The sequence below is a fragment of the Vulpes vulpes genome, chromosome 8 (genome assembly GCF_048418805.1).
Source record: "Vulpes vulpes isolate BD-2025 chromosome 8, VulVul3, whole genome shotgun sequence".
NCBI lineage: Eukaryota > Metazoa > Chordata > Mammalia > Carnivora > Canidae > Vulpes > Vulpes vulpes.
Genome location: NC_132787.1, coordinates 59,278,146 through 59,300,854, shown reverse-complemented (window position 1 = coordinate 59,300,854; position 22,709 = coordinate 59,278,146). Strand labels below are relative to the sequence as shown.

At 35.9% G+C, this 22,709-nt stretch overlaps 1 protein-coding gene across 3 annotated transcripts; it reads left to right on the top strand.

Moving 5' to 3' along the window:
* The first annotated feature begins 1,140 nt into the window (after positions 1 to 1,140).
* On the top strand, positions 1,141 to 21,626 carry LOC112916897 (bile acid receptor-like). Of its 3 annotated transcripts, none has more exons than XM_025994729.2 (11): positions 1,141 to 1,352; positions 7,328 to 7,438; positions 9,996 to 10,358; positions 12,119 to 12,259; positions 13,804 to 13,943; positions 14,035 to 14,139; positions 14,274 to 14,373; positions 15,391 to 15,513; positions 17,611 to 17,736; positions 17,890 to 18,003; positions 20,242 to 21,407. In XM_025994729.2, exons 2-11 carry the CDS (start codon positions 7,375 to 7,377, stop codon positions 20,487 to 20,489), a joined length of 1,524 nt encoding a protein of 507 aa, XP_025850514.2. In that variant the 5' UTR covers positions 1,141 to 1,352; positions 7,328 to 7,374; the 3' UTR covers positions 20,490 to 21,407. The 3 variants fall into 3 exon arrangements, with proteins under 3 accessions (XP_025850514.2, XP_072622914.1, XP_072622913.1); XM_072766812.1 differs by having other exon boundaries at positions 1,189 to 1,691; XM_072766813.1 differs by lacking the exon at positions 17,611 to 17,736 and having other exon boundaries at positions 20,242 to 21,626.
* The last annotated feature ends 1,083 nt before the right edge of the window (positions 21,627 to 22,709 follow it).

Here is a 22,709-nt window from a genome sequence, read left to right as displayed (position 1 = left end):
AAGAAACAAATGTTCCTGGTAAATATTTAGAAGTTAAGCATTGCTTTTAAAACACATCAAGTACTGTATGTTTGTTTTGCTATATTTCCATTGTAAGGTTTCTACTAGTCACTTCTTTTAAGACATAACTTGGAGCCTGTTTTTTGAATATTTTAGAATCAAATAAATGAATTATAATTTTGGAACTCTTATTTTTTGGTTCACTGATTAAAATTCACAGACACAGCGTCTGTTATTTTAAAAAATAAAACTCATGTGATATGACTTGTAGATTTTCTCATGAATTCTTCCCAGTAGTAGATAAGAACCCTTGAAGAATTCAGCATCAATATAGTAGCTGTGAAGCCAGAAACATGATATGGAGATCAGATGCCAAGAAAGATAGAAAAGTGTTTCCTGTGCCACTAATGCAAAAGTAGAACTGGGAGGACAGAGACTAGAGACTACAGACTAGAGCCTAGAGTCCTGTAAAATAGGTGAGTCAGAGGAAGTGTGACTAGTAGAGAACTGGAGTTTAGTGGTGGAATGCATTTGTAACCTTGCCTCTGTAGAAATGCCTTCCAGGGGTGAGACTATGAGCCTGGTATCCAAAAAACTTTATGTAAATGATATTAAAAATTATAGTGAACTTATTTATATATCCTGTTCAACTGCTTGCATTTTCATGGAGGTTTACTTCTGCTACTAACTAGCTATAAGAACTTGAACATGGTTATCTATCTGTGTTGCAGTTTTTCTGAGCCAAAAAATTAAGAGGGTTGGACTAGGTGACTTGTACACATATGATGTACCAGTCTGAATTATTATTCACATTTCTAAGTGGATTAACACCTTTTTTGGGTAGGTAATGTGGCAATAAACTTCAAGTTGAATTGTTATAACACCTGTATTAGTAGAGTTTGAATTAATGAGGGTTTTCCTTTTTTGTGCATATTGCTTAGGAGTTTCTAGAGAGCCAGTGTTTTGCAACCAAAATGGAAGAATGTCAAATTTAATCAAGAAAACAAAATATTTATTAAGTAAACAATAAAGAACTCTGGGAGAGTGTGACCTGAAGGTCCCAAGGACCTCTATCCCTGATGATCTGGTTATTATTTGATTTATGTCAAATAATAACTGCCCTTGTTTTGACCCAAGAGAGGACTGTGTGGGAAGTTTGTCTCTGAGATAGAGCTGAAGAGTTGCTCTGCAGAGTGTCTGGAGCCTAAGTGTACGCAGAGTGCCCCCCTCTCGGCTCCTTGATAAATAGGGAAAAAGGTCCAGTTTGCTCCAGCTGGAAAATTGAAGTCGTCGTTAAATCTCTCTATACTTGATTTGTGAAGAAAACGACAGTCTTGTAATATCATTCAACTGTGAGTATTTTGTCTTCTCTCAAAAACCAAAATTTTATAATTTTATGCTGTGTCAATTAAATATGAATGTTAATTTTTTGGCAATTGAGACTATTCTTAAACTCTAAGATGTTAGAGGTATTTTTGGACTTCTTTAGTTTCCACCATTGTTAATTTAGCTTCTGCAAAGTGAATAAGCCAATTGTTGTTACTACAATACTCAAGCTATAAAAAGCATTTGCCCCTTGAAAAAAGGAAATCTAAGTGGATTACACAGTGGTTTGGTTTTCCCTGAAGAATGACAAGGCAATTTTGGACTGTAGTTGGACTTCAGGACATTTGGACATTTGATGTAATAATGTAAGTTGATTCATAGTGATATTTACTCTTACATTTTATTTTATTTTATTTTATTTTTTTTTTACTCTTACATTTTAAAAATGAAACTAGTTTTCAATCAAGAACTTATTCTTAAAATTATGTTTTTTGAAAAAAAAATTATGTTTTTTGAAACTATAGGTTATATGTGAATTCAAGGCAACTTGAAATAAATATGTTCTGATAAAGGTGTGTTTAGGGGATTACACTTCTATTCCAAATGCTAATTATAAAAATTCTTCCAAATTAGGTAAATAGATGCAAAATATATTTCTATATCTCTGGAGATATATATTAATTTCATAGTCTTGAATTTTCTAAATGTATAGTCTGATTTCTCTATTTTTCTTAAGCTGTGGAAATTACTTGCAATAATATTAATTAAATACCTTTTTCATTTAAAACTATATATAGAATTGTATGATTCCATTTATATTAATAGGCAAATACATAGAAACACAGAAAGTGGATTGGTGGTTGCTAGGGATGGGAGGGTGGGTAGAGAATGGGGAGTGACTGCTTATGGGTGTGGGATTTCATTTTGCAGTAATAAGAATGCTCTGGAATTAGATGGTGGTTATAGTGGCATACTCTGTGAATATTCTAAAAACCAAGAAATGTACATTTTAAAAGAGTGAATTTTATGTTATGTAAATTACATTTCAATAAAACTATATAATAAAACTCTATGTGAAGATTTCAGAGTGTAAAATCCTCCCAGTATTCTAAGGTTAAAGGACAGATTTGTATAAAGGAATCAAGAAGCCTTAATTTGTGCTGTTATTCAAATATATCCTTTTCATTTTCAATTTCCTTGGTTCCAACAAGCTCAGAGAATTTTGACTCAAAGAAGCTCTGCTATGAAAAACTTGTTTATAATTATGCATCATAGAGCACTATCATTCTTTTTTTAAAGTAGAGGCTACTCATGAAAACTGAAATGTTTTTCTTGTGAAGCCATCTACTTTTCAGTTATATTAATTTTACGCAATGCATTATTCATGATTCAAGTGACATATATTGCAAGAGTAAAAATGTAAAAATAGTAAAATTCTTTTAACATGTAGAAATAGTTCTCAGGAGTCCATATGTTTTTCCTGTTAATGTTCCAGCTATATGAAGATTTACTAAGCATAATTTCTAGTTAAGACAGGGGAGAAGCAAATTCATTTCTGCAATTAAGCATCTCTTCAGTAAAATAGCTATTGTAATCTATGAAAACTATAGCTTTTTAATATAATTAAATTTTTAATGAAAAAAATACAGACTTTGCCCATGCCAAATTGATCTTCTTGATAAAACCTCCTCTCTTAACTGAGTTATTTTTGTTTTTAAATAAATATTTACTAGGAAAGATAACAAAACAGGATCACTTCAGGCCTATTGTAACTTTTTTCTTTAATAAGATAGGAAGTTTTTGATTATATACCGCCCTCTATGCTATTTATAATCTACTTAAGTGTTCTTAAACTAATTGTATGAATAGTTTATTTCTGAAAGTTTTGTTTTATTATGCATACATAATACTTCTATTAAATATCTAAAAGCTCAAGAACATCTAATTAGTGAAAAATTTTATGTAGAAAATAACACAGTATTACTATGAACTTTCTATAAAAGAGATTAACATTTCATATTTTAAAAGGCGTATTTGTAATCAAAAGCTTATTTATGTATATGTCCCATGTATGCCCTGGATAACTAGTCCATAAAAAAAGGTCTGCTATGGGGTGCTGGCTGGCTTAGTTGGAAGAGCATGCCACTTTTGATTTCGGGGTCGTGGGTTTGAACCCCACTTTGGGTGTGGAGATTACTTAAATAAATCAATGAGCTTAAAGAAACCCAACAGGTCTGCTTTAGATAATATTTTTGGGTGTTTACTTAACAGTATTGGAAGGACTTGGTTTCACAACATTGTTATTTACAATTTGAATCCTGATTGTGGCTCACTACAGGGTCACTTATAAGTCACTATAAGATACCTATGGTGTGTCTTTGTCAGGGTATCATCAATTTTGTTTTAGTGAGCTACCTATGTTCATTCTAAATTATTTTTCTTTTCCTTTTTTTTTTAAAGTATAATACTGTTGATTTTTTTTTTTTTTTAATGATAGTCACACACACAGAGAGAGAGAGAGAGAGAGGCAGAGGCAGAGACACAGGCAGAGGGAGAAGCAGGCTCCATGCACCGGGAGCCCGACGTGGGACTCGATTCCGGGTCTCCAGGATCGCGCCCTGGGCCAAAGGCAGGCGCCAAACCGCTGCGCCACCCAGGGATCCCCATTCCAAATTATTTTTCAAACTCTCAGCAAAGTCTCTAAGTAATATCAAATACTTAATAATTTTCAGTCTTCTTAAGATATTCAATATTATTTGAAGCCTAAGGGTAGTAAGTGCAGCCATTTTAGAAGAAGGGTGAATAACAACTTCAAGTTTTCACATAGTTTTCTTTTTTTTTTTTCACATAGTTTTCTAAAATCTAACTGACGCTCAAAAGAGAAGTTTGGAAAGAACTGAACAGGACCATTGTTACAAAGTATCACACAAATTAAATGGATAGCATTCAGAATTATTTTTCTATGGAGAGTCAACTTACCTGTTGCAATATAGAAACAGAAGTGTAGGTATCCCTGGGTGGCGCAGCGGTTTAGCGCCTGCCTTTAGTCCAGGCCGCGACCCTGAAGGCCCGGAATTGAATCCCACGCCGGGCTTCTGGTGCACGGAGCCTGCTTCTCCCTCTGCCTATGTCTCTGCCTCTCTCTCTCTGTGTGACTATCATAAATAAATAAAAGTTAAAAAAGAAACAGAAGTGTAGAGTAGCTGATTTTATTGATTTTAGTAGTGACTTTTCAAGGAAAACTTCATATAGAAGTTTTGCTTATTTGGGGGCACTGCTTTTGCTTCATCTCTTCCATCCAGTGCTCATTCTATAGGACTGGTGCTATGTTGTCAGAAGATGGAGATTTAAGAACTTTTAAAGGAACATTACATATGGGGTGCCTTGGTGGCTCAGTGTTTGAGCATCTGCCTTTGGCTCAGGTTCTGATCCCAGGGTCCTGGGATTAAGTCCTGCATTGGGCTCCCTGCTTCTCCCTCTGCCTGTGTCTCTGCCTCTCTCTGTGTGTCTCTCATGAATAAAATCTTAAAAAAAAAAAAGATAAAGGAACATTCTATTAGATGATAAAAGGGAAAAATTTCAGAGATAATACTATTTAAATCATCTTCATGGATATGGAAACCTCAGCCACGAAGCCCTCACATGAGTAATAAATCAAAGGAAAAGTTTTTTCAGTATAATCTCAGAGGCTAAGAAGTTTGTCACATAAATTTTTTGCATTATTTAAAACCCATTTTCTTTCTTTTTTTGGGTTCTTTTTAAGGGTAAAAATAGTCTTTATCTTTAATAGAAAGGATAAAGCTATAAAAGATGATGGAATCTAGAGTGAGCTTCAGTTTCTTAAACTGTGATTTCCTGTTTAAGTTAATTCAAATTTTTGGAGTTCCTTTCTAGGAAATAGAAATAAATAGCTTTTCCTGTTAAGGGATAGTCTTAGATTTTGAATAATTTTTTCTCATAATAGCTTATGATTTTTAGGCTTTACCTTTTTAAGAAAATTTTACATTTAAGTTCAGTTTAGTTAATATATACTGTATTATTAGTTTTAGGTGTAGAACTTAGTGATTCCTCAGTTGCCTATAACATCCAATGCTCATTAAGTGCCCTCCTTAATGCCCATCACCCAGTTACCCCATCCCCCCACCCACCTCCCCTCTAGCAACCTTGCTTGTTTTCTATAGTTGAGAGTCTCTAATGGTTTGCCTCCCTGTTTTCATCTTATTTTTCTTTCCCTTTCCCTATGTTCAGTTATTTCGCTTAGTATAATACTCTCTAGTTCTATCCACATCATTGCAAATGGCAAGATTTCATTCTTTTTGATGGCTGAGTAATATACCATTGTACATACACCACATCTTCTTTATTCATTCATCTGGTGATGGACATCTGGGCTCTTCCCATATTTTGGCTATTGTGGATGTTGCTGCTATATACTTTGGGGTTCATGTGCCCCTTCAAATCACTATGTTTGTAAAGACTCCTAACTCTGGGAAATGAACTAGGGGTGGTGGAAGGGGAGGAGGGCGGGGGTGGGGGTGAGTGGGTGACAGGCACTGAGGGGGACACTTGACGGGATGAGCACTGGGTGTTATTCTGTATGTTGGTAAATTGAACACCAATAAAAAATTAATTTATTAAAATAAATTAAAAAAAAAAAAGGAAAAAAACCCAAATCACTATGTTTGTATCCTTTGGATAAATATCTAGTAGTGCAATTGCTGGGTTCCAGGATCCTTCTATTTTTAACTTTTTGAGGAACCTTCATAGTCTTTTCCAGGGTGTCTGCATCACTTTGTATTCCCACCAGCAGTGTAAGAAGGTTCCCCTTTCTCTTCATCCTCGCCAACATCTGTTGTTTCCTGAGTGGTTCATTTTAGTTTTTAGGCTTTACTATTAAAAATAAAACACTTTTTCCAGTAACCCATAAACTTTATTTATTTGTTTATTTTTTAAAGATTTTATTTATTGAGACACACACATACACACACACACACACACACAGAGAGAGAGAGAGAGGGACACAGGCAGAGGGAGAAGCAGGCTCCATGCAGGGAACCCGACGTGGGACTCGATCCCGGATCTCTAGGATCCCACCCTGGGCTACAGGCGGTGCTAAACTGCTGTGCCACTGGGGCTGCCCCCATAAACTTTTTTAAATAAAAAAATAAATTTTATTTAGTCAAGCGGATCAAAATTAATGTTCCAGGGTTTAGGGCTATGAAAAATATTTAGAGAGGACTTAGATTAAAAAAGTGCTATGAAAGCCATTTTTTCCTATTCCTTAATTTCCTTCATAAAAAAAGTCTAATTTTTCTTCCTAATTCACCTAAATTTGAACACTGAGATCTTGAAATTACTAGAATAGCAATTATGCGGGATGCCTGGGTGGCTCAGGGTTGAGCATCTGCTTTTGGCTCAGGTCGTGACCCTGGGGTCCTGGGATCAAGTCCTGCATTGGGCTCCCTGCAGGGAGCCAGCCTGCTTCTCCCTGTGTTTGTGTCTCTGACTCTCTCATGAATAAATAAATAAAATCTAAAAAAAAAAGAATAGCAATTATGAGAATCAGTTATTAAGACAAGAACTTCTGGGTTTTACATGCATTAACTAAACTCTACCAGCAATTTTGCTAGGGGTTTTTAATTATTTTTCTTTCACAAATGACGAAACTAAGGTTTAAGGAGATTTAATGAATAACCCATAAATAAGTGGTGAAAGCAGTGTATGAGGCCTAACATGAAAGCTTGGTACACTTTCAAAAGCCACCTTGATTCTTACCAAGAATTACTGAGTTATTTGTAAAGAGCTGAGGAATAAGAAACTGGCAGAACTAATAATTTGGTGTGTAGAGATACAAAAATATTTCTCCAGTTAAAGGATAAATATGTCTAATGTATAGATTCTACTAAACTATTTTTCAAAAATAGTATTTTAGTTTTTATAAAATCATGCTGATTTGATAGTCATACTTTTAAATAGCCTACAAAAATTTTGTTTCCTTTAGTTCTATTTCAGCATTCACTGATGAATAAGTGAGAATTGGAGCAGAGAATGGCAAATACTTATGTCACTACATCTGATGGGTACTGTCTTGCTGAACCAGTGCAGTACTATGGTATGTAACAAAAAGCTACAGTATTAATAAACACTACAGTGTTAATAAAACACTTTTGGTGTGACATTATGGTTAATTATGGAGTTTTTTAAAAGAGAAATTAACAAGTACACCAATGATTTTACATTATTTCCTATTAGAGGAATTAAAATAAAAAAAACAATAAAAGAATATAATTAATTACAAAAAAATCAGTAATACTACAATGTTGTAAGCCAGGATCAGATGTAAAGAGGGAAATGCGTGATAGCTTAAAATTGTATTTAATTTTTAAAATTTGAATTAACATGCAAATTAGAAGTTATTTTAGGGCTAGTTGAAGCTAGATCACAAGCAATTTAGTAAATGTGGCTCAGAGTAGCTATTAAGTATCCTTGAAATTTTCATCTTACTGTAAGATTTCTAGCAAAGGGAACAAAATAGAAACAGAATGCAGGATACAATAGGAATTTTCTCTGAAAAGTCTAAGGCAATAAGATAAATTTATTTTTAAATGCAGTTTTCTTTTAGAGTGAAGGTTAGGTTTAGGGTCTCCATTCTATTTTCCATGCCAATGGAAAATCAGTTTAGTATTCTCCATGCAGTCTTTTGACACTCATTGAAGAAGGGCCCTCGTCTTTAAAAAAAGTTACATTGTTTTTACTGATAGCCTTTCTTTTTTATATTAGGCTGTCATTAATATTTATTCAACAGTTAGCGTTAGACTGAATGCTGTAAGTTTGCAAGTGATTTATATGAGTTTTTTTTTTTAATTTTTTTTTTTAATTTATGATAGGCACACAGTGAGAGAGAGAGAGAGAGAGAGAGAGAGACAGAGGCAGAGACAGAGGCAGAGGGAGAAGCAGGCTCCATGCACCGGGAGCCCGATGTGGGATTCGATCCCGGGTCTCCAGGATCGTGCCCTGGGCCAAAGGCAGGCGCCAAACCGCTGCGCCACCCAGGGATCCCTGATTTATGTGAGTTAATAAAAATTATACTGTTTACCAATCTTGGTGGTAGAATTTTGAGGTTAAAAGTAAGTTTAATCACCTGACTCAGTATCAGGAAAAGTACAAATATTACTAGTTACAGATATAGAGCAACTCAGTATTTCTGGGTCCTTTTGGAGCCAATTTTCTGAATTTAGATTTAGAAATTTTCCTGAAAGCAGGTGCAGCCCGGGTGGTTCAGTGGTTTAATGCTGCCTTTGGTCCAGGGCCTGATCCTGGAGAACCAGGGTCAAGTCCCACATCGGGCTCCCTGCCTGGAGCCTGGTTCTCCCTCTGCCTGTGTCTCTGCCTCTCTCTGTGTCTCCCATGAACAAATAAAATCTTAAAAAAAAAAAAAAAAAAAAAGAAAGAAAGAGGTTTTCCTGAAAGCAGAAAGTAAGTTTAAGTTTTTGGTGCCTGGGTGGCTCAGTCCAGTTAAGCCGCCAGCTCTTGATTTTGGTTGAGGGCAAGATCTTAGAGTCTGGGAATCAAGCCCTGTATCAGGCTCCTTGGTCAGTGGGGAGTCTGCCCAAAGATTCTCTCTCTCCTTCTGCCCTTCCCTCAGTTGGGGCATGCACTCTCTCATTCTCTCTCCCTGAAATAAATAAATACATCTCAAAAAAGAAAGTAAGTTGGTGTTGGGAGCTTCTGATAATTATAATAATGATATTCATTAAGCATCATTTTATATATTATATATGCTTTTGCATACCCTATTTTGTTTCATCCTTATAGTAACCTAGTGAGGTAGATGAATTTATCTCCAGATAATTGCTGGTTAGAATTGATAGTCAAGAAAACACAAAAGAAACGAGTAATTTAAATCAGGTCTACAAATGGCAAAGGAGAATGTTAAGGTGTATTAAATGCAGAGTTCAAAAGAAAACTTTTTTTTTTTGCTTGAAATAATGAGGTAGTTGGTAAAATTGAATTTTAGTTTGATTTTTTTGGGGGGGAGTGGGATAATTTACTAATTTATCTCTTTACCGACCTGACTGTACTGCAAACAGTTGTATCCACACAAGGGAAATGCAAAAGATGGGAGACCCTTCTTTCTTTTCAAACCATGGGAAATAATGCATTTCTATTTAAGAAAGGAGACTGGAGGGGCAGCCCCGGGGGGGGGGGGGGGGTGGGGGGTGCTCAGCGGTTTAGCGTCTGCCTTCGGCCCAGGGCGTGATCTTGGAGTCCCAGAATTGAGTCCCACGTCGGGCTCCCTGCATGGAGCCTGCTTCTCTCTCTGCCTGTGTCTCTGCCTCTCTGGCTCTCTCTCTCTGGCTCTCATGAATAAATAAATAAAATCTTAAAAAAAAAAAAAAAAAGAAAAAGAAAGGAGACTGGATTGTTATGCAATGCCATTTTAGCTGCCCTTTCTCTCAGCTCCTGAGCAACCTCTGCATACCACGGGGATGGCAGCACTCCTGATGCATTGGAATTCAGTTTACTACCTCCTTCTCATGCTGGACAGCAAGTCCCTGGGATGTAGTGGACATGTGGTACTAACTGTTGAGCATAAAACTCTTTGACATTTGAAAAGAATTATGAAATTTTGATTTTTTACCATTTGTTTTTTTTTATGGTAAAAATAGATATTCTGCCAGAGCAAATCAATTATCAGCTGCACGACACTGATTTTCAAGAATCACCTTATTGCCAGTATTCTACTGTCCAGTTTCCGTCAGCTCTACAGACCCAATCTTTACAAAGTCACTTCAGCTCTTATAGCCTGGATCCACAGTTCAGTGGTGGAGAATGTGGATTTGGTTCCTATGAATTAAGCAAACCCACCTTTGTGGTTGACCATGATGCTGAAGATGGATACTCTGGAATAAAAAGGTCCAGACTAACGCATTCTTCTATTCGGCTTAAGCGACAGGAAGAACTCTGTGTAGTTTGTGGTGATAAAGCATCAGGATACCATTATAATGCACTTACTTGTGAAGGTTGCAAAGGTAAGGATAAAGTTAAAACTGAAGTCCTAGTGTTCTCTGAAGAGTCATGAAATTTTAGGCATGTAAGAATACTCTTACTTTTTAAAGTGTGAAAAATAAAACCAGGGAGAGCCATTGATACCTTTAAAGGTAATCTGTGTCATAAAAGACATGAAAATAGAATGTAATAAAGTTTTGATTTGTTTTTTTTTTGGATTTGGTTTTATTTTTGATGAAAAACTTACATTTAAATGTAAAATAAAAAATAAATATAAAATCTAACATTTATACATAGAAGCTATGTTCTTAGATTAATGATATTGGAATAGAAAATGATTTTTAGGGGTGCCTGGGTGGCTCAGTCAGTTGGGCAACTGGCTCTTGGTTTCAGCTCAGGTTGTGACCTTGGATGGTGGGATTGTGCCCTGAGTGGGGCTCTGCACTTGGCTCAGAGTCTGTTTGTCCCTGCCCCATGCATATGCCAGGGCGCTTGCTCTGTCTCAAGTAAGTAAATAAATCTTTTAAAAAAATGATTTAAAAAAATATCTGAACATTAACTATTATATCTTCTCATGTGGTTGATATAATTCATACATTATAAGGGAATTTGAATTAAATGACTTCTATGATTCTATTTTAATTTCTTTGAATGCTTTTTTTGAAAACAAATGGGGGATTTGCAAGTGAAGATCATCATTGACAATGAAGTTTTCAGAGTGAAATAGTCCTCGATGGAAGTTTTGAAACACTTCTGCATTGTTTTTGTTTACAAATGCAATGTTGGGACAGAACCTGGAAATGATTAGGCTGATGCAGCACTTGGTAAACAGGTCTGTTGGAAGTTCAGGGTGAACATTTACTGTTAGAATTTCATAACTCACCGGTCACAAAGAATAGCCAAATGAAGACTGTGGAAAATGAGGTACCAGCTTCATGAATAGAATAACTGGGCAAATATTTGCTTACTCTTAAAATGCAAGGCCTTGTTGTTAAAGCTAGGTAGAAGAGGAGGCATAGTTCTGGAAAACTTAGGCCGAGCTTTCTATTCCCTTTGATGAATCTAATGCATGAAACTCTCACTCTCAAGTGTGTCTACAGAAAAAGGCATCACAGGTCTCTATGGGGGCATTGACAAAGCTTATCAACTTTACTGCTTGGAATAGATTAAGGAAGATACAGGGATTGTTGCATTGGAATGGGTAATGAAAGAGGAATTGGGAAGGGGGACTGCTATGGAAGGATTTAGGAAGAGAAAGAAAATATAAACACCTCTACCAAAACACACATACACATAACACAGCCTATTCAATGTCTCAGACCAAATAACCTAAAAACATTTTCTCATCCTTGGGAGTGCTAAGAAAGGAAGGAGGATAGAGGAGTAAGTTTTGAAGTGGAAATACGAGGAGAGAAGGAGAGAGATTTTCCTTCTAGTTTTACATGACCATATATTCTTTCAAGTGCATCTTGAAAGATGCTTCATGGAATCTTGGCATTCTGTACAATAGAGTTGTAAAAATGCTTTTAGATGATATAACCATAATAAAATAGAAAGTTATCATAATGTGATGGAACTATTTAAAGATGTGATTATTGAAAGGAACAATCTTGGAATTAGAAGATATCAATCATGAGGTAACATAAATGTATATTAAACCAAATCTTATTGATGGAAAAAACCATTTTATTGAAATAATTTATTTTGATTACTTTATTAGGAAGGTAATAAAAACTGAAAAGATCTAAAGTAAAATTTTAAGAGTAATTTTTTTTGTCATTAGGTTTTTTTCGACGTAGCATTACCAAAAATGCAGTATATCATTGCAAGAATGGTGGCCACTGTGAAATGGACATGTACATGCGTAGGAAATGTCAAGAGTGCAGACTGAAAAAGTGTAAGGCAGTGGGAATGTTGGCAGAATGTAAGTGTTATTTATTGACTCTGGGGGTTCTTTTTTGAGGGGATTTTACTTTTTCTTACTTTATTGACTACATAATGCATTCCTCAAGTTATCAATTGGAACATTAACATTTTGTCTAGATTTAAGCTATTTTTCTGCCAACTGATAGATTAGGATAACTGGTAACCAATCTAGGTAATTATTTCCATAAACCCTATTCTATACTGTACTGCTTTAATTTTGGCAATACTAGTATGTTCGTCTTCATTGGAAATCTTTGAATTTTCATATTTACTTAAAGTTACGTATCTGTAAAGAGCAGAATTTTAAATTAGTAGTTCCCCTTCTTTGGTCTTATATTTTTAGCAGCCTACATGATAACTAGGTATGTAGAGCCTACTAACTAATCATAGGTGTCAAAACCCAACTCAACAGGCAGAAGGGTACCTTGGCTAAGTTCCTTCTACATTCACAATACTTTTAGCTTATACATTACATGATGTCTTGTAATCTTCAGAGTAGTACCAAGATTTTGGCATTATTTCCTCAATTCCTCCTATTTTCCAGGGCCCAAAATGTCATGGTGATTTCAAAATTCATTTTTCTTAATAAGGTACTATTAGTGTTATCTTTTCATGTCTAAGCTAGCCTGGTACAAACTCTTACTATCTTGCACTTATACTATTATATTAATTTCATGGCTATTTCTTCATTATCTCTTTTTAGTTCAATCCACCTCCAACTGCTATGATAATATTCTTTAATTTTTATTACATTATACTCCTGTTAAACACCAGTGCAATGTTGTTTATATTATATGCTTATTTTAATAAAATCAAAGCTCTTTCAAGTTCTTGACCGAAAGGATTCCTATTCTTTAAAATTCTGGAGTCAGGGCTGCCTGACTAGCTAGCTCAGTTGGTGGAATATGTGACTTTTGATTTCAAGGGTTGTGAGTTTGAGCCCCATGTTGGGGGTAGAGATTACTTAAAAATCTTTAAAAAAAATTTCAGGATTGGAGTAGATCTTAAGATTATCCTATCCAACCAGACTGAATCCTTTACCTTATCCCTGTCTGAGACTGTTCAGGCTGCCATAACAAATACCATTGTCTTGTCTTATTAGGAAAAAATTGACTTAGCTCATTTAACAAAATCACAAAATATTCTCTTGACCTTATATAAAAATCAAAGAAAAAAAGCTCATAGATAAGGTAGTTGAACTGTTATACCAATTGATATTTTATGTCATTTCCAAGATATACTTTATATGGAAATTTATCTAATATAAAAAGGTCTAAATGTATGATTTGGAGTTGCAAAATTGATTTTCAACTTATGTTTAGGATGACTGTGTACTTTTAGGTAGAAGGTACTTATGGAAGGAAAAGGAGAAAGTAATGTAGTAAATTTAACTGCTGTGTACATATGTGCCAAAAATGAAATGTTCTTCATGAAAAGACAAGTCTATGATTATACGTGTATACAGTATAAGACAACTTACATCAAATCCTATAATGTTATTTGCCATACCTAAAACATTTTATATGAATTGTAATATCACAGGTTTGCTCACAGAAATCCAATGCAAATCAAAGAGACTTCGAAAGAACTTTAAACAGAAGAACAGTTTTTACTCTAGCATCAAAGTGGAAGAGGAAGGAGTAGACAAGCTTATATCATCCACCACTAGATCTGGAAAAGTGGCAAGACTCATACAATTTCTTGTTTCTTTAATGATGACATGTCTTGCTTAATAAGAATTCATTATAGTTTTTCCCTTATGTTTTCTTATAGATTAAGGAGAGCATGGAACTAACTCAAGAGGAACATCAGCTCATTAATAACATTGTGGCTGCTCATCAAAAATATACAATTCCTTTGGAGGAAACAAAGAAATTTGTATGTGTTCATTAATTACAAGAAATAATTTATAGCTAATTATGTTAGAAAATAAGAGCATAAACATGAAAGTTAAAAATTTAAACAGTCGAAAGAAATAAAATATATGAATCTTATTTCTTTTTGTTGGCTAGCTGCAGAAGTATGCAAATCCTGAACTGAGCTTTTTGCGACTCTCAGAGACAGTGGTTCTACACCTACAGGGGTTAATAGATTTTACCAAGGAACTCCCAGGTAATCACTTTACCTTTTGAAAAGAAAAGTAATTTAATATTTAATTTTTAAAAAGTTCCCTGTTTTATTTTTTAAAGATTTTATTTATTTATTCATTCATGAGAGACACACACAGAGAGAGGCAGAGACACAGGCAGAGGGAGAAGCAGGCTCCATGTAGGGAGCCCGACGGAGGACTCGATCCGGGGGCTCGAGGATCACACCCTGGGCTGACGGTGGCACTAAACCGCTGAGCCACCCAGGCTGCCCCCCCAAAAAGTTCCCCGTTTTAAAGAACGGGGACATTTTAGGAAAACAAAAACCTCTATTTTTCTACCAAAGCTGCTTCCAAATGCAAAAACATATTCATTTTGTCTGCTTTAAATAATCAGGTGTGGGGGTGGTGCTTGTGTGGCTCAGTTGGTTAAGCATCCCACTCTTGATTTCCGCTCAGGTCATGATCTCAGGTTGTGAGTTTTAGCCCTACTATCCCTCTACCTCTGCGCCTCCCCACCTCTTCTGCATTCTCTCTAAAAACAAAACAAAGCAAAAACAATCAGGGAGTTGAAAATATAAATATTTAAAAATATTAAATGACCCTAAAGATGTAGAGCAAGACAAATAATGATTGTTATCTTTTAATGTTTTGAAATAAACTTTTTGTTTTTTATATAAAATATGAAATAAAATTGCCTGTACAATATGAAAAAATAAAGCTACAGTTGGCCAAAATAGAACTATTTACATGTAGATAACTCACTGTAAAAATAAATTCTTTGAGGCTAGCTAAACTGTTTTTCATTTGCTCTTATTAAAACTCATATTAAAGTATTACAAGTTCTGATGAAAGTGCTCCAAAATACTACCACGTGGAATCAAGAATTTTGTTCAGATTTGAAGTTACGAATAGTGATTATTCTAGGGAAACATATAGGATTCATATTATAACTAAATGAATAATTAAAAATATTAAATCATACACCTGAACATTTTCTTTTCATTATTGATTTCAAACAACTATGTGATCTTTTCTTCAAGGATTTGAAAATTTGACAATTGAGGACCAGACTGCATTACGCAAAGGATCAAAAACTGAAGTGATGTTCCTTCATGGGGCCCAACTGTACAGTCAGAAACAATGTCTTTCATCAGCTTCTGAAAGTAAAAAAGGCCAATCAATTCAATCTTAATGTTAACGGTTACTATAAAATACGGCAATAAATTACATAACATTATTTTTCAATTATATTTTGGTTTTTCTAGTGTAGTTATGAATAAGCACTTCATAGTAGTTTTTCCAATTCATTGGTCTAGCTTTTAAGCTGCTTTTATTTTTTTAATTATTTTTATTTATTTATTTTTAATAAATTTATTTTTTATTGGTGTTCAACTTGCCAACATACAGAATAACACCCAGTGCTCATCCCCTCAAGTGCTCACCTCAGTGCCCATCACCCAATCACCCCCACCCCCCCCACCTCCCCTTCCACCACCCCTAGTTCGTTTCCCAGAGTTTTTGTTTTTGTTTTTTTTTTTTAATTAATTTTTATTGGTGTTCAATTTACCAATGTACAGAAAAACACCCAGTGCTCATCCCGTCAAGTGTCCACCTCAGTGCCCGTCACCCATTCCCCTCCAACACCCACCCTCCTCCCCTTCCACCACCCCTAGTTCGTTTCCCAGAGTTAGGAGTCTCTCATGTTCTGTCTCCCTTTCTGATATTTCCCACTCATTTTTTTCTCCTTTCCCCTTTATTCCCTTTCACTATTTTTTATATTCCCCAAATGAATGAGACCATATAATGTTTGTCCTTCTCCGATTGACTTACTTCACTCAGCATAATACCCTCTAGTTCCATCCACGTCGAAGCAAATGGTGGGTATTTGTAGTTTCTAATGGCTGAGTAATATTCCATTGTATACATAGACCACAGCTTCTTTTTTAATAAATTTATTTTTTTAAATAAATTTTTATTTATTTATTTATGATAGTCAGAGAGAGAGAGAGAGAGAGAGAGAGAGAGAGAGAGAGAGGCAGAGACACAGGCAGAGGGAGAAGCAGGCTCCATGCACCGGGAGCCCAATGTGGGATTCGATCCCGGGTCTCCAGGATCGCGCCCTGGGCCAAAGGCAGGCGCCAAACCGCTGCGCCACCCAGGGATCCAATAAATTTTTTATTGGTGTTCAATTTGCCAACATACAGAATAACACCCAGTGCTCATCCTGTCAAGTGCCCCGTCAGTGCCCGTCACCCATTCACCCCCACCCCCGCCCTCCTCCCCTTCCACCACCCCTAGTTCGTTTCCCAGAGTTAGGAGTCTTCATGTTTTGTCTCCCTTTCTGATATTTCCCACTCATTTTTTTCTCCTTTCCCCTTTATTCCCTTTCACTATTTTTTATATTCCCCAAATGAATGAGACCATATAATGTTTGTCCTTCTCCGACTGACTTACTTCACTCAGCATAATACCCTCCAGTTCCATCCACGTTGAAGCAAATGGTGGGTATTTGTCGCTTCTAATTGCTGAGTAATATTCCATTGTATACATAGACCACATCTTCTTTATCCATTCATCTTTCGATGGACACCGAGGCTCCTTCCACAGTTTGGCTATCGTGGACATTGCTGCTATAAACATCGGGGTGCAGGTGTCCCGGCGTTTCATTGCATCTGTATCTTTGGGGTAAATCCCCAACAGTGCAATTGCTGGGTCGTAGGGCAGGTCTATTTTTAACTCTTTGAGGAACCTCCACACAGTTTTCCAGAGTGGCTGCACCAGTTCACATTCCCACCAACAGTGCAAGAGGGTTCCCCTTTCTCCACATCCTCTCCAACATTTGTGGTTTCCTGCCTTGTTAATTTTCCCCATTCTCACTGGTGTGAGGTGATATCTCATCGTGGTTTTGATTTGTATTTCCCTGATGGCAAGTGATGCGGAGCATTTTCTCATGTGCTTGTTGGCCATGTCTATGTCTTCCTCTGTGAGATTTCTCTTCATGTCTTTTGCTGCTTTTCTTTTAAAGAAAACCTTTTTTTTAAAAAAAATTATGGCATCATGGAAAGCATATTTTTGCAGTTTTTTACACAAAATTTATATAAAATATGAACTATTAATTTCAGTTCATGTTTCAGTAATAAAAATTATAAAGCTAGCATTTGTTGGGAATATTTCCTGTCTAAAAGATTAGAGAGATTGAATTTACTATCAGTATAAAGTTTTTTTAAAAAATCAGACTTTATGTTTTTCCCTGTTACTAGGTACTCTGAGAATAGCAGATCATTCAGATCATTCACTGAATTTTCATAATCAGAGTGATAATAGAAATGTTATTTATTCTGTGGAAACTTTTCACAATGAAGACTGTCTTCCTACTACACTGACTGGTAATATTTACATACAATACAAAATATTATATTGGATAGAAAATATTGGCCAGATACAATGTTTCATTATTCTGCTTTGAGAAAAAGATTATAATGGTAATATGATTCTGCATTATAGTCTGATGAAAATACATTTAACATTAATCTTTTCAGGTATTGCTGAAGAATTTATTACTACACTGTTTTACTTCTATAGAAGAATGAGTGAACTTAATATTACTAATATTGAATATGCTCTGCTTGCGGCAACAACCGTGTTTTTTTCAGGTAAAAAAACCATTCAGAAATAAAAATTTGGGTTAAGTTTGGCAATCAAATCATGATGTCTGTGGTTATTATTCACTGATGCCAAATGTAACAATTTAGTTTCATCAAAATTTTCTGAGAGAATTCTCTTCAGTTTATGAACATGCTGTAATTTCTTGCATTTAAAAAAAATGCCTTCTTGACTTCTAATCCCTTTCAGCTATTTTCCCCATTTCTCTGTTCTACTCTACAGGATTTTTTTATAGTTGTCTATACTCCCCCCTTTATTCCTCCCATTTATTCCTGAACCCACTGCAGTCATATTTTGTCCCCTTCTTTCCACTCCACCACAATTTGTCCAAGATCTTCAGTAATCTGGCATTGCTGATTATATTTTTACAGTGCTCAATCTTAGTTCTCAGTGTACTTGGCCCATCAGCTTCATGTGACAGAGCAAAAAATTCCTTCTTTCTTGGAAAACTTTCATCCCTTGGCTTCTGTTGATCACTCCCTCCTGCTAGACATTTCCCCCCGCCCCTTGATTTCCAGGACATCGCATGCTCTTGATTTTCCTCCTCAGTGGCTGCTTTTTCCAACCCCTTTGTCAATTCCTCCTCATCTCCCACACAGATAAATGTTAAGGGTGTCCTAGGGTTCAGTTCTTTTTTCTTCTACACTTGATCCCTTTGAAATTTCATCCCATCTCATGGCTTTAAACATAATCTATATATTGACAACTCCCAAAGTTATATACCACATTGAACTGCTCTCCTAAGCTCCACTAAATAGCTTACTCAAGATTTCAACTTGTAGTAGGCATATCAAATTTAACATGTCCCAAGGTGAACTCTCGATCTGTCCCCTGAACCCCTATATTATTCCTCCGTCTTTACTAAATGGAATCTCCATCCTTCAAGTTGCACAAGCCAAAATTTGTGAAGTCATCCTTCACTACTTTCTCTTATGCTCTATCAAATAGGCAACACCTCCTGTTAGCTCTAGCCTCAAAATATATTCAGAACTCAACCACTTCTTACTCTGTCCCTGCTACCCTAATTCAAACTAGTATCCTTTTTTGCTTTCCTGTTTCTGCCCTTGCCTCCCTAGAGTCTATTCTCTATATAGTAGTCAGTTTTCCTTTATTATTTTTATTTTTTAAAAAGATTTATTTTTTCATGAGAGACACACAGAGAGAGAGAGAGAGAGAGAGAGGCAGAGACAAAGGCAGAGGCAGAAGCAGGCTCCATGCAGGGAGCCCAATGTGGGACTCGATCCCGGGTCTCCAGGATCATGCCCTGGGCTGAAGGTAGGTGCTAAACTGCTAAGCCACCCAGGGATCCTCCCAGTTATTCCTTTAAAACATAATCCAGATCATTTCATTTCTCTGCTCATAATCTACACAGATTAAAGCTGAATTCTTTCCATTATTGCCTACTCCTGTTCCTTTTGCTTACACCATCACCGCCACACTACTTTTGAAACATGTATTACTTGAAAATGTCAAGCAGGTTCCTGCCACAGGTTGTATTGTGTTGGACAAATATGTTTGGAAAGCTCTTTCCCCAGATAGCTACATGCCTCTCTCCTTCATCTCAGATCTCTGTTAAATGTCATCTTACCTCTGATTATCCTTTTAAAAATAGCTACTGCCTTCTACCCTAAATTCTTATTTCTTTCTCTGTTTATTTTTGTCCATAACACTTATATTGTCATATTATATTTTTATTTAAAATGTGAATATATCTCTTCTCACCGACTCCTCCCAAAGTCAGGATATAAGCTTAAAAAGGGCAGGAAATTGTGTCTGTTATGCTCACTGCTGTATCTCCACCACAATGCCTGGATAGATAATTGCTGCTTAACCATTAAGAAATTCTTGGTTGGTTCTTCTGTTTTATATCTAGGTTCTTAAGAAGCTTGCCTTTTGCTTACTATTGATCTTGAGGAAATTAATCTTTTTAAGTTTCAAGTAAGCTTGAAACTTGCTCTTATATTCCTACAACCACTTACTGACCCTTCTCTTCTCTACATCTCATGAAGCTCGTGTGAGAAAAAGTGGTAATAGTAGAACTTAACTCATAGCATACTATGAAGATTAAGGCATTGCATGAAATAAGTTACTTAGCATAATATCTTGCATATATTAAGAATTCGGCAAATATTTGCTCTTTTGATTATTTACAAACTGTACTGTTCTAAATTAATTATTTTCTACCACTTTCCAGTATTCATTAAGATATATATGATGATGTTTTTCAGATCGTCCACACCTTAAAAATAAGCAACATGTGGAAAATTTACAAGAACCAATTTTACACATTTTGTATAAATATTCAAAAATTTATCATCCGGAAGACCTACAACATTTTGCTCATCTCATAGGGAGGCTCACTGAACTGAGAACGCTGAATCACAACTACTCAGAAATACTTAGCACTTGGAAAGCAAAGGACCCCAAATTGGCTAGTTTACTCTTGGAGAAATGGAATTTGTATTCACATTGCTGAAATTTTAGAATGTTGTTGTGGTTTGCCTCAAAACTTTCTAAATCTAGATTATTTACTCTATCATCATAGGATAACTGCTTTGAAAAACAAACCGGATTGCTAGGTTTGTTATAGCAATATATCACCATAAAATGGACTTTATCAGTGCTCATCAAGTTTTGTGAAATATAGGACCAACCACTAGAGGGACATCTAGGATTCTCTTCAAGATTTGACTCAAAAGAAGCAATGATTGTTACTGCATGGTTCCTTTAAATGGAAATAAAGCTAAATAGAGTTCTTACCTGAAGAAACTCTACTTTTTCTCCTTTACTAGAAAATTGAATGAAAAAACATATGGATTATAGACATGAGAAAGGCTATCTAGGGGAAACAACTGTAATCAGAAGAAAGATAGTTTGTGAACCTCATTTAAATTAGGCCAGATTGATGGATTAAGAACTAACATTTGAACTTATTCCTGTTGGAATTTTATGAATTATTAAAGAGGAACAAAACTTTGTTCAACTCTTACCATTTTTTAATTTTTTTTTAAGAAGAAATCTTTAAGTCCACATTCTAAAAATCTGTGATGGCGAGATATTGAAAAAAGTTAAAATGACTAATTATTAAAATGTTTTCACATAAATTGGGAAATTTAGCACTGGTTATTCTGCTAGACAATATTTGACGTTTTTGCCAATACCTTTTGTAGAAAAAGTGAAATCCTTAAAAACTGAAAACTTTCCACAAATATTTTAATCCTTGTAAGGATAGGAAGACTACTTAGTAAAAATAAATTTCATGTGAATTACATGAGATTGAGAAATTCTACGGTGGCACTATTGTTTTGGAAGACTGGTGTTAAGTAAAATATTATGAATTCAATACTACTAGTAGTAGCATTTTGGTTTTCAATAAAGCAGTTGGTTTTCAAAAGTTGTTTTTCAATTATAAAACTTAAAACTGGAATATTGAATTTATACCTCAACTTTAAAAAGATCTCATTTAAATGTATTAATTATTGCCCTCATGGGGTATCTTGGGCATAAACCTGGGATCATATCATCTCTCGGAATATTTTGTCTTTTTAAAGGTATCTAGACTCCTTAAACATAAAATGGAGGACTTAACTCGGATTATCTTTTCAGCTCAAAATCTTTTGTGTTTTATTTTTAAATTTTATTTAATTAATTAATTAATTAAATTCATGAGAGACACTCAGAGAGGCAGAAATACAGGCAGAGGGAGAAACAGGCTCCCTGCGGGGAGCCCGATGCGGGACTTGATCCCAGGATTCCGGGATCATGACCTGAGCTGAAGGCAGATGCTCAACTGCTGAGCCATCCAGGCGTCTCCAGCTCAAGATCTTTTAAATTTTAGCATGAACCATGATGCGTCATAGATGAAATTTATACAACACAATTGGTTATATAAAAATAGTACTTAAGGGGATCCCTGGGTGGCGCAGTGGTTTGACGCCTGCCTTTGGCCCAGGACGCGATCCTGGAGACCCGGGATCGAATCCCACATCAGGCTCCCGGTGCATGGAGCCTGCTTCCCCCTCTGCCTATGTCTCTGCCTCTCTCTCTCTATCATAAATAAATAAAAATTAAAAAAAATTTAAAAAATAGTACTTTTAGGTCTTTTGGAAAAACATCAGTTATCGTACGTGGAGTGAGAAAACACAGTCAAATGTGTTCAAAATGGAACTCATTATCTTATTGCTCAACCTAGGTCTTTAGTACCAGAATATTTATTGTATTTACTCGCCCCAGCGTGGAGCCAAGCAGTCACCTTAGACTCTTTCACTGCTTACTATTAAAAAGCCATCAAATCCAGTTTCACTTCCAAACATCTTTCACATTTTGAGGCCTCTTCTTCATCTCCACGCCACGACCAACGGCTCGGCTCCTCACAGCTTACCTAGCCTATTAAAACTGTCCCCCCCCCCCCCGTACCCCTCAAAGTCTCCCTAAATCACTCCAGTCCCATATGTGTGCCTAACCCGTTTTTCATACTACAAATCTTCTCAATTTGAGCTCACCCCCCTTTCTACTCGGAGCTCTTCAAGAGCCCCGTCCATAAAGGTTAAAACCCAAAAGCCCTGGCAAGACCTCGGACCCGCCAAGCGTGCAGCCTCAGCTCTTGGCATTTTCCCACCAGGCCGCACTTCTCGGACGCTCCTGCTCCTCTCGCTCACGACTACAGGGCTGCCGCCTACCTTCCTGCGCGCTCTTT

Bases quoted from the DNA above. Each gene is read 5' to 3' on its own strand.
- LOC112916897 (XM_025994729.2), top strand. From the start codon at position 7,375: ATGGCAAATACTTATGTCACTACATCTGATGGGTACTGTCTTGCTGAA. The intron at 14,140-14,273 runs GTATGTGTTCAT...TTTGTTGGCTAG, and splicing joins TGGAGGAAACAAAGAAATTT to CTGCAGAAGTATGCAAATCC. The intron at 14,374-15,390 runs GTAATCACTTTA...CTTTTCTTCAAG, and splicing joins TTTTACCAAGGAACTCCCAG to GATTTGAAAATTTGACAATT.